This window comes from Nannospalax galili, unplaced genomic scaffold (genome assembly GCF_000622305.1).
Source record: "Nannospalax galili isolate Female #2095 unplaced genomic scaffold, S.galili_v1.0 scaffold1328, whole genome shotgun sequence".
Taxonomy (NCBI): Eukaryota; Metazoa; Chordata; class Mammalia; order Rodentia; family Spalacidae; genus Nannospalax; species Nannospalax galili.
This window is the reverse complement of record NW_008358795.1, coordinates 232,738-243,884: the sequence shown is the minus strand read 5'-3', so window position 1 is coordinate 243,884 and position 11,147 is coordinate 232,738. Positions and strand designations below refer to the sequence as shown.

The 11,147-nt window shown below is 50.8% G+C and overlaps 1 protein-coding gene across 2 annotated transcripts in view; it reads right to left on the bottom strand.

The window, feature by feature from the left end:
- Positions 1–215: 215 nt before the first annotated feature.
- The window catches only part of Pola2 (DNA polymerase alpha 2, accessory subunit), a 28,596-nt gene continuing 17,664 nt past the window's right edge, over positions 216–11,147 (bottom strand). Inside the window, exons 11-18 of one of the 2 annotated variants that reach the window (XM_008822165.3) lie at positions 9,156–9,280; positions 7,633–7,671; positions 7,047–7,120; positions 3,720–3,828; positions 3,373–3,479; positions 2,401–2,460; positions 1,283–1,409; positions 216–448 (exon numbers count right to left, since the gene is read on the bottom strand). In XM_008822165.3, the coding sequence (XP_008820387.1) occupies positions 287–448; positions 1,283–1,409; positions 2,401–2,460; positions 3,373–3,479; positions 3,720–3,828; positions 7,047–7,120; positions 7,633–7,671; positions 9,156–9,280 (803 nt within the window). In that variant the 3' untranslated portion in view covers positions 216–286. Of the gene's footprint in view, positions 449–1,282; positions 1,410–2,400; positions 3,280–3,372; positions 3,480–3,719; positions 3,829–7,046; positions 7,121–7,632; positions 7,672–9,155; positions 9,281–11,147 lie in introns of both variants that reach the window. The other variant, XR_003847637.1, reaches the window with a different exon arrangement.

Below are 11,147 nucleotides of genomic sequence, written 5' to 3'. Positions count from 1 at the left end.
GATTCACATAGAAAATCAGTTTTCCTGCTTTTCTGAGCAGGCTGTCTCCAGAGCCCCTCCATTTCTGGACACCCCATATCATTTCTTCCAAAGCAGGAGCTTCATGGAGAGAAACATGACCCAGACAGAGCCAGGCCCAGCTGCAAAGGCCTTCAGTACCAGGCCCCAATCTAGCAGCCCTGGCCCCATGGTGAACTCCTTTTCGGGGTGCTCCCAACAGTTTGGTCATCAGAAGGCTGTACCTGGGCTGATGAATATCCAAGGTCTACAAGAATGGCCTGAAGACTCAGATCCTGACCACTTGTGCGGCCACACTCAGGCTCTGCCTCCCCTGGCTGTCACTGTCTGAGGCCACAGGCTGCCTCCTGAGGTAAAGACGGCCGAAGGTACCTCCCACCTGCCCTTTGGTGAGCCGTCCAGGATTCATACAGACACAGCCGAATATGTCCTGGAAAAGAAAAGAGGAGCCTGGGTTTGGAGGTCCTTGGCTGGGTTTAAGGGTTGATGCTGAGATTCATAGAGTTTTGTAAAATGGAAACAAAGGCAACCAAACACATGTAAATATGTTAACTTGTTACTGGAAAACTGAATTCCTGGGACAGAACAGAATATGTGGCCTGGCAAGATGCTAATGAATTCTCATACTAGGGGACAAACCTCATCCAGCTGTTTCTTGTTTTCCCACAAGGAAACAAAAATTTAGAGTGGGGAGGCATGTATACACCTGTAATCCCAGCACTCAGGAGGCTGAGGTATGGGGACTCTGCCTCAAAGAGCCCCATCCCAGAAGGGGAAAAAAAAAGCCCCAAACCACTGCTTGAGATCCAACTGGATCTAGCTTGAAAAAAGAGCTGGTATGGATGGACTTCCTGCAAGAGACTCAATCCTAGTTGGGCATGATGGTGCACGCCTTTAATCTCAGCACTCAGGAGGCAGAGGCAGGTGAATCTCTGTGAGTTCGAGGCCAGCCTGGTCTACAGAGCGAGTTCCAGGCCAGCTGAGGCCACAGGGAGACCCTCCCTCTCCACAGGGAGACCCTGTCTCAAAGAAAGCCACCATCTGAGGCCTGAGGCCCTTGTTCCTCACTGCTGACTCACACTGCATTTTACCCACAGACTCATTGTCACATCCCATCCCCTCCCTGAAAGCAGAAAGCCCGGGTGCTGGGCCTCAGAGGCCACGGTCCTCCTTAGCAGACCTGGGTACGGTGAGTGCAGGGTGATGCAAGAGCGGGAGTCAAAGGCTGGTTCTGATGTTTCTAGAAAAACCTAGTGCCACCTACCTTCACAAAGTACCTCAGCTCTGATGGGACTATGAAGACATCTGGAGTGACCAGCAGCTGTGCGTAGGTGTAGAAATTCTCATAGTCTATGGCCATGTCCTCATGGGGTGGGTAGAGCGGGTAGTAGCTGTGGAGATGATGGTGGCATTGTAGCAGTGATTGAGGGACCCCGCCTCTGCTTCTGCGCTGTGTTCACTGTGCTCATGGGCTGGCTCTTGTTTTTTGTTTTTATCTTTTTGAGACAGGGTCTCCCTGTAGCCCCAGCTGTCCTGGAACTCACTATGTAGACCAGGCTGGCCTCGAACTCCCTGAGCTCTGCTTGCCTGTACGCCCCCACGCCCAGGGCCTTTTTTTTTTTTTGTTTTTTTGAGACAGGGTCTCCCTGTAGCCCCAGCTGTCCTGGAACTCACTATGTAGGCCAGGCTGGCCTCGAACTCCCTGAGCTCTGCTTGCCTGTACGCCCCCACGCCCAGGGCCTTTTTTTTTTTTTGTTTTTTTGAGACAGGGTCTCCCTGTAGCCCCAGCTGTCCTGGAACTCACTATGTAGGCCAGGCTGGCCTCGAACTCCCTGAGCTCTGCTTGCCTGTACGCCCCCACGCCCAGGGCCTTTTTTTTTTTTTGTTTTTTTGAGACAGGGTCTCCCTGTAGCCCCAGCTGTCCTGGAACTCACTATGTAGGCCAGGCTGGCCTCGAACTCCCTGAGCTCTGCTTGCCTGTACGCCCCCACGCCCAGGGCCTTTTTTTTTTTTTTTCTATTTGAAGCAGGTTCTCTCCTCTGCCTCCCAAGTGCTAGGACTACAGGCGTGTGCCACCATGCCTGGCTGGCTTTTTTTTTTTTTTTTAATAAAAGATTTATGTATGTATTTATGTGTGTTGGGGGAGGGGTGGCCACAGAGGCCACAGAGATGCCAGATCCCTGGAACTGAACCCCAGTCCTCTGAGAGAGCAGCCAGTGCTGCACTTAACCGCTGAGCCCTCTCCAGCCCCAGTGGACTGGTCTTTTGGTTTTGTCAGCATGGTGAAATTTCCTGGTTTTGGGGCCTGGCAAAGATTCTGACAGTCAAACATATCAGAGCTCTGACCTCGGGTTACCCTTTGAAGTCGGCAGGTACACTCACCTCCTCTGGGTCAGGATGTGCTTGAGAATTCTGCTGAATCTGTCGGAAGTCCCGGAAGAGCTGGGAAAGGAAGCGAGCAAGAGATAGACAGTGGAACCTGGTTTCCAGCCCAGGCCTCTTCAGACTTAGCAGGGGAAAAGCTAAACGGCAGGAACACAGCTATAGCAGGAAGCCTCTGGGGAAGCTTGGGGCCCACCCCAGGCAGTGGGTTGTTCCCCAGGACAGGGCAGCGAGGCTCTGGGCCTCGGAAAGAGAAAAATCCTGGAAACCAGGATAAGGGAGGTCTCAGCCCTGGCACCGTCTTGTGCAAGAAGATGCAACTTCACCACCACAGGTCGCTGACTTTGTGTCAAACCTCAGTCCAAAGCACACACCCAGCTCCTGAACTCCTGACTCGCCCATCTCCTTCCCATCAAGCAAGACTTGACAGATGAGCCAACTGCCAAGCCCAGAGGCCAGGTCTGGCTGAGTCTGGTTCTCTGCCAGCCACACGTTCACTATTCTGGTAAATCCACAGTTCACCCTCCACAGAAAGGCAAACCTGTGTGCTCAGGTCACAAATAGAACACGAGGAAAAAGGGAGTAGAGAGAGGAAAGGGAAAAGGGAGTAGAGAGTAGACTTTCAGCCTGTACCTTCATGCGAAGACACACAGATGTGGTTCTTTGAGGTCTTAGACCCGGTAGATGGGAACAAGCATACTTGATCCCACCTTTGGCAGAGACACAAATGGCCAAAGTTTTTGGCATAAAGTGTGGCTCTTAAGACACCCGGTCTAAGCCAGGCACGGTGTTGCATGCCTCTAATCCCAGCAGAGGCAGCCAGATCTCTGTCAGATCAAAGCCAGCCTGGTCTACACAGTGAGTTCCAGGTCAGTGATTCTGTCCCAAAAGAAAAAAAAAGGGTGTCTTGGAGGTGTCAGGGCCAGGGTGCTGGGAGCCAGCTGTCCACTGCTGGCCCGGGTATCTTCTCACCTACTGATCTCCTCAGCCCCCATGTGAAACAGCAGGTCTGTGGACGTCAAGCCAAAGATCACTCCATTTATGGAGAGGCTGCAAGGCTCCGACACAAACTGCACTCGCTAAAACAAGAAGGGCCGACATGAACCTCTGTGTGGAACTGAAAGTTCCTCCCCACAAAAGCTGGGGTCTCTAAGGAATGGGGGCCATCCAAAGGGACCAACCCACGTGTAGCAAACTTACAATCACCTCTGTTGGAAACAGGAGTTTAGGAGTCAGGCTCTTCCTGAAAAGGTCCCTCAGCCCCCACCCACTGCCAGAGCCTACCCACACCCTGGCTGCCTGCTAGGGGGCACGGGTACCTTTTTGTCCTCTTGAGACAGCTCGGAGTAGATGAAAGGTGGCTGTGGGTACACGGGCTCATGGTGCACGTCCCTCAGGGATGGGATGAAGACAAGGTGAGAGCCGGAGCTGCGTTGTCAAAACACACACAAAGGAGAAAGTGAGTTCGGGGAGAAGCATTGTGTGTGAGCACATCCTTCCATCAGCACAGTCCTCCGGGAGACCTGCACGGCACTCCACTCTGACCACTCACTGTTCCCAGCACTCTATGAGGGAAAGGCATTTGCTCAGACACACAATGCATCTTGACTGGTACACACAGCTCAGGACACAGCATCCTTGCTCTGTATGGCATCCCACTGTAGGCAGAGGGGAACGCTTGTCTGGTATAGAAAAGGAAGAGGAAATCAAGACCCAGAGCTGGGCATGGTGGGTGCACACCTGTAATCTTAGCACTTGGGATGCCAGGCAGGAGAGCCTTGAGTTGCCTGGATGATGGCGTGAAATCCGGCGCCAAAGAAAAAAAAAGTGATGAGATGGTCGCAGGTAAAGGCACTTGCAGTGCAAGTCTGACAGCCTGAGCTCGATTTCTGGAACCCATGTAAAGGCGGAAGGAGAGAAGCGACTCTATAGAAGTTGTCCTCTGGCCTCCACATACACACACACCCTTACACGCAGGCCAATGCATGTGCACCCACACCCATCACTCACACACAGCAATAATACAAACATTTCTTTTTTAAAAAGAAAAGAGATTGAGATGTAGAAAATCTAGACAAGGATGTGACCAAAGAATCACAGCCTCAGCAACTGGAGGTGGAGCCGAAGAGCAGCTCCATTCTACAGCACAGGAAGTTTGCGGACAGCAAAGATCTGGTGACACAGGGAGGCTTTTCTAGGGAGGGGCTGGGCACAATGGTCAGATCTGGAGGTTAGTCTTAGCACTTTGAAGACCGAACCAAAATCAGCCAGCCAAATGCTAGGCCACACCTACTGGACATCAAAGACTGAGCCACTGTAAGAGGAAAGGCCACATGTATAGGCGGCCACGTGTGTAGGCAGCCACGTGTGTAGGTGGCCCCTCCTCACTCTCACTGGGAAGTGAGACTGTTTCTACTCCTCAGTGCAAGAAACTGCATGGCAGTGGCAGAGGCAGATGCTCTTTTGCTGGGAGACAGAAGGGGACCGTCCACGGCTACAACACGAAGTGAAGGAGGCCAGCTGCTTTCCCAGCCACACTCAAGGGAAAAACTCATTTCCCTGGTTCCTCTCTGTCCCTGGCAGAGGGGCCTATCATAAACCAAACAGCCATAAAGTGTTGCTGTGGCGGCACGTCTGAAACCTACTGATGGCACTCATGTGCAATCCCTCCCTTCTTGTGCTTAATCTACGGTGGCCTGCCCAGGCCCAGGTCTAGGGCCTTTTGACATGTGATCAGATACTGGTGACGTGTCTACTCAGAGTGACCACTCTTACAACAGAACATCAGAATCTTATTTATATTTGAGACAGGGTCTTACTCTGTAGCCCTGTATGACCTGGAACTCACAGAGCTCCATCTGCCTCTGCCTCTCATGCACCACATGCCCGGCCTCAGAACATCAGAATTTTGAGACCAAAGGTACTTTGCATATTAATCACAATCCCCTTGACAGTTGAGTTGGTCCACCACATAGGTGTTAAGAGTCTCATAAACAGGCAGGAGGTGCAGCTGGCTGCTGTCACAGGACTGAGCTGCCCCAGGCCTGCTTCAGAAGAGCAAAGGTTCGAGAGGAAACAGCCTCCCGCTCAGTTAGGAGCTGGGTCTAGGAAGAGGGGTCTGGAAGAGATTCCAACTATGTGCAGCGTTGCACAATGTCAGCATCATGGTGGGAGGGTCTCATCCCTGTCCCTAGAGCAGAGGCTTGCTAGGCTCTGCTGCTGCTAGCTGGCGCTGGCCTGCTGGTTCTGACTTCTACTGATGGTTTTCTGCCCAGCACTGCTGACCCAGCACCGTTTATACTGCTGGTGGTGGGGTGGGGCTGCTCCCCAGCCCTGTGGCTCACACTGGCCACAGATGAAAGTGCCTGGTGGTGCTGGGCACTCATCCCCAGGGTGACAATGCCTGGTCTGTTCTTTGTGTCACTGCTGTCAATACCACATGGGGCGAGGAACCAGAATCAGAACCCAACCTCAGGTTGGAAGCACCGGCCAACACCGGCTCCTGCTCCAGTCCCTGCACCTGCTCTGGGGGCAAAGGGGGGTGTCTATCTCCTGAGGAATTCTCAGCACTTCCCATGTCTCATGAACTCAACTGGGTCCTCAATAGATCTGGAGTAGAGAGAAGGTGTACGTGGCTCTCCACTTGAGGGAGAGGGGGAGGGAATGGAAGCAACAGCTGCCAATGGCACCCAAGTTTCCCAGCCCCAGGGTGAGTTGGGGTGCTCTTTGCCCGGGCCTGACGCCTACCACACCGGCCCAGGCTGCTGCATAAGAAGGTTGTATTACAACTAATCAACTCTGGGATCTGTTCTCACGCCAGAAGGTGGAAGATTATACACCTTGTTTCAAAAACCGCCTTTGTTACAGGTTTGTTTTTAAGTTCAGCCTGAGGAATGTCTTTATTATGAGCTCAGCCTCAGTAAGCAAACCCCAGGAGATCTCCCACTACTCCATCTGCTTTCAGAGCTGGCCCTGGAGGGAAGGGACCGGAACTGAGCTGTCGCTTCCTAATGATTCTGCTTCTAGCTTCACAATCTTCCTGGAAGCGTGAGGCCCTCACACACCAGGACCACACAGCAGTTACATCATTTCCATGGCCTTTCAGTCCTGTCCTCCAGGCTGTGGCAAGGATTCAAGATCCCACCCTCACTGGAGTTTCTCCCACCCATTACTCTAGCCTACCTTCCATAGGGAAGCATTGACTCAGGGAAGGAACTTGGGCTAACCCCAAAACATTCCCTCACACAAGGAGAGGCTTGGGGCCTCTTGGGATTTTGTTGCCAGTCATCAAAAGCTTCCTTAAACCAGTCTGGGAATATTTTCACGGAATATTAGTTTATACAAAGGGAAGTGAGAAATGGAAGGAAAGAGGAAGAAAAAAGGGAGTGATCTCCAGTGTCCTTTCAAGACTGCTTATCTCTGTGTTACCAAGATGCCTTTTCACCCAGTCTAAGCACTTGCAGTTCAAGGGTCCAATCTGATCTGAGTTCAAAAGGACGAAAAGGACAGGAAGAGCCAGGACTTTAAAACAGTTTCAGTTTCCTACTGAGATGATCTGGAAGACCCTCGCAGCTTCAGGCTCTTCCCAGCATCTGGAATACCCTAGCAACTCTAGACCCTCCCTGCCCAGCATCTGGAACTCTGACCTTCTTGTCCCTTCGATAACTGTTCTCAGGCACTGCTTGAAAACATCCTCGAATGAACTTGTCAGTCGACAGTTCTGTAAGAAAGGAAAGCAGACAGACTTAGAGCAGACCCTGGTGCCCATTCACTTGCTAAGGCTTGTTGGATGACCCTCAGGGTTTGGAGTTACAGGTGGCTTGAGCCACTGGATGTGGGTGATGGGAACTGGGTCCTCTAGAAGAGCAGTGTACACTCTTAACCACTGAGCCATTAATCCAGCTGCAGACCATCTGTGTTTTCTGTATTAAAGAACCTCCAGACATGAGTTACCAGCTCAGAGCTATGACCACGTAAGTGGCTGTTAGAGCCTAGATGATCCAGGCATACTCATTTGTATGACTGCTCGTGTATGACTGCCCCAAGTGGTGCAAACAATGGAACAGATACATTTCCATTTCCCTCCCCAGCTTCCAGACAGCCTTGTGTTCACAAAGCCCTCAAATTAAAAGTATATGTTAAAAATGGCTAGTGGACAATGTTTTCAGGTTTAAGGAGTGTGGGTGGAAGACAGGTGTCTAGTCCTCTCCCCGCCTTCCCCCAGGCACTTACCTCCACCTCCTCATGTTTAACATCCAGGAAAGGTCCAAACTGCAAACAAGCAGAGGGGGAGAAACAAAGACCCCCCCCCCAAAGAACAAATCAGAATCTTCCATGTCCCTAAGGCCTTTAGATAACCTCTTTACCAGTTCCCTGCTCAGGGGCCATCTGTCCCTGCAAGGCTGTTGAGAGAGCCAGGGGAATTAGCAGATGGGGTTGGGGTCTCCTGGCCAATTTCACAAGCAGTAGCCCCTGAGCCCTGAGCCCTGAGGGGGAGTCCCAGGTTCCATAACCCACACCGTTGCCCCACAACACTGGTTTTTTTTTTTTCTTCTAGCTTTCTACATCTAGCAAGAGCAACAGATCATCCTGCTAACAGCAGTACTTTTAAACACGCAGAGATTAGTTTAGGGGTTTGAGTGATGAGACAAAGACAAGAATTCTGTAAGATCAGTGAAGGCTGGCAAAAATGTTGTGCATCTGGACTTAGCAAAGGTGATGAAGGCAGATTAGTAGTTAAAATCCTAGGTACTGGAGAGATGGCTCAGCGGTTAAGAGCACTGGCTGATCTTGCAGAGGACCTGGGTTCAGTTCCCAGCACCCACATGGTGACTTACTACAGCCTGAAACTCCAGCTCTAGAGGATCACATGCCCTCCTCTGGCCTCTGGGCACCAGGCATGGACGCAGTGCACCTATGTACATGTAGGCACTCACACATACACATAAGATAAACCTAATAGCCAAAAGTGGTTGCAAATGTCTTTAATCCCAGAATTGAAGAAGCAGAAGCAGGCAGATCTCTGTGAGTTTTGAAGCTAGCCTGAGCTACATAGTGAGTTCCAGGCCAGCTGGGGTTATACAGTGAGACTCTGAGATCAAAGCTAGCCTGGTGTACATAGCAATTTTCAGGCCAGCTGGGGATACAGAGAGACTCTGTCTCAAAAAGACTAAACCAAGGGGCTGGAGAGATGGCTTAGCAGTTAAGAGCACTGGTTGTTCTTGCAGAAGACCCACGTTTGAATCCCAGCACCCACATGGCAGCTAACAATCGTCCGTAACTCCAGTTCCAGGGGATCTGATGGCCTCTTCTGTCCTCCATGGGCACTGCCACACACATAAAATAAAAATAATAAATAAAATATTAAAAAAAAAAAGACTAAACCAAACCAAACCAATCACCAAAACCCCAAAATAAAATAGATTAAAAAGAAAAAAAAAAAGACTACGTCGGGCATAGTGGTGCACGCCTTTAATCCCAGCACTTGGGAGGCAGAGGCAGGCAGATCTTTGTGAGTTCGAAGCCAGCCTGGTCTACATAGTGAGTTCCAGGACAGCTGGGGCTTCAAGGAGACCCTGTCTCAAAAAGACAAAAACAAAAAACAAAAGCAAAAAAATGACTAAAAGATTTCCCTATTTTTAAAAGGACAGATCGACATTGCTTAAAACCTTAGAGTGGTGTTAGATCCCGTTCCTAGGACCATGTTGCTTTCCTTGCTGCTGTTTCCCTGTGCATTGCTGTCCCAGGGGACCTACCAGGATGCAGACATCCGGCCGGTCATGGGTGATGATGCTGATCAGGTCAAGCAGGGGGTTGTATGTGATGCTGTCAGATGTGGTGTATGGTCCACAGGCCACTAAGACCATGGTTTGCTCAAAATCTAAGACAGAAAGCATCACAGGCCTTGAATGGAAGGGACTGGAAGAAGGGAGCGGGTGCCATAGCACCCTCTGCACTGAGCCTCCTCATGCATGCACCTCTTGGACCCAAGGTAAGTAAGTCCTCATCCCTGTCCTCCAAGACTACTCCACCAGGCAGAGGCCTCAGTACCCCCAGACACAGTGGGCACTTTCCCAGTGTGCACTGGGCAATGCAAGTAGAGCAGTCAGGGAAGGAGTTACCGAAGTGAGATGTGCTCAGGCTTTGATGGTTCTGGAGCAGGGCAGGTAGGGTACGGGGAGCACTGGGACTTTGGCATGCTCAGCTAGGGTAAGCTGGGGGTCCAATGTGGTAAGAGAATGTAGAGAACTGAGGCCCAGAAGCAGCTGGGGTGGAAGGCCTGGAGCTCAGGATACTGGATAACCCAGTTGGGGGCTTCCTGATATCTGGATCTGCAAGGCATGTCTTGGTCCCAAGCTTGGTTTCTAGCCCCTGTCCAGTCTGAGAGCTTCCTGGATTTCCCTAAGCTCCTTTTCTTAAGTCAGTCTGAGCCAGTTTCTGTAGCTTACACAATAAAACCCGAAGGTCCTCCGCATCCTGACACACAGCTGTATTACTTTCTGCTGTGGTACAGAAATGACTTCAAACCTGGCAGCTGAAAAGCAGTTTGGTATCTTTCGGAGCTGGAGACTAGAAGTCCAAAAGTCAAGGTGTCCACAGGCTGCAGTGGTTCAGGGGGCTCACTCCCTTGCTTCCTGGTTTCTAGAGATGGATGTGCTCCTTGGTTCAAAGCCCCATCCTCTACCACCAAAGCCAACAGCCCAAAGTTTCTGTTCTCTAATGCTGATCCTCCTGCCACCCACTTTTATAAGAACCAAAGTGAGCAGGGTGTGGTGTCACTTGCCTTTAATCCTAACACTGGGGGGTTGGGGAGGGCAGAGGCAGAGGCAGGCAGATCTCTTTGAGTTCAAGGCCAGCCTGGTCTACATGGCCAAAAAGAAAGGCCCAAAAGTGATACATTTGGGCCACGTAGATAATCCAGGATAAATCCTTCATCTCCAGATCTTTCACTCAGCCATACAAACAAATTCCCTCTGACCATATAAGGTAACACATTCACACTCACAGGTTCTCTGGACAGGGTGGTGGTGGTGGTACTCAGTCTACCACAGCAGCAATGTTATAGCTAGAGTCTTCAAAGGGAAAGGAAGGGTCTCCTATGGTGGTGGGGCAGGGGACAAAGTTCAGCCTGGTTCTGAGGTGCCTACAGTGGAAGTTCCAGCCTAGTCAGCATCAGCAGGGCAAAGTCCATATCTGACTTTGGAGCTCCATGATTCCCTGGCTTAATTCCTTGCTTTTTGTTTTTGGTCTTTTTGAGACAGGGTCTCCCTGTAGCCCCAGCTGTCCTGGAACTCACTATGTAGACCAGGCTGGCCTTGAACTCACAGAGATCAAGGCCTGTCTCTGCCTCCCGAGTGCTGGGATCAAAGGCGTGTGCCACCACTCCCAGCTAATTCCTTGCTTTTCAAAGTCTGTTAGCAACCTCTGAGACTGCCTCTACAGCTTCCCTGGCCCTCAGCTCCTGCTCCTGGCACTTCAGCCATGTTCCTTTCTTTTCATTGCCTGTAGTGGATCTAATACCACCATGCTACCTTTGCTCCATACTCAAATATTTTCTGAGGCAGTGCATAATGTCATGAACTCCTAATTTCTTCCTGATTCCAGGTCATCTCCAAGGATGACTTCACACATTATCGACGTTTATGGGGCACTTGGCAGTATGCCAGTGTTGGCATTTATCGAAAATCTTTAGCAATGTTTGCTGTTTTGCTTACAGAAACACTTAGAAATAACCCCTCCACCTTTGT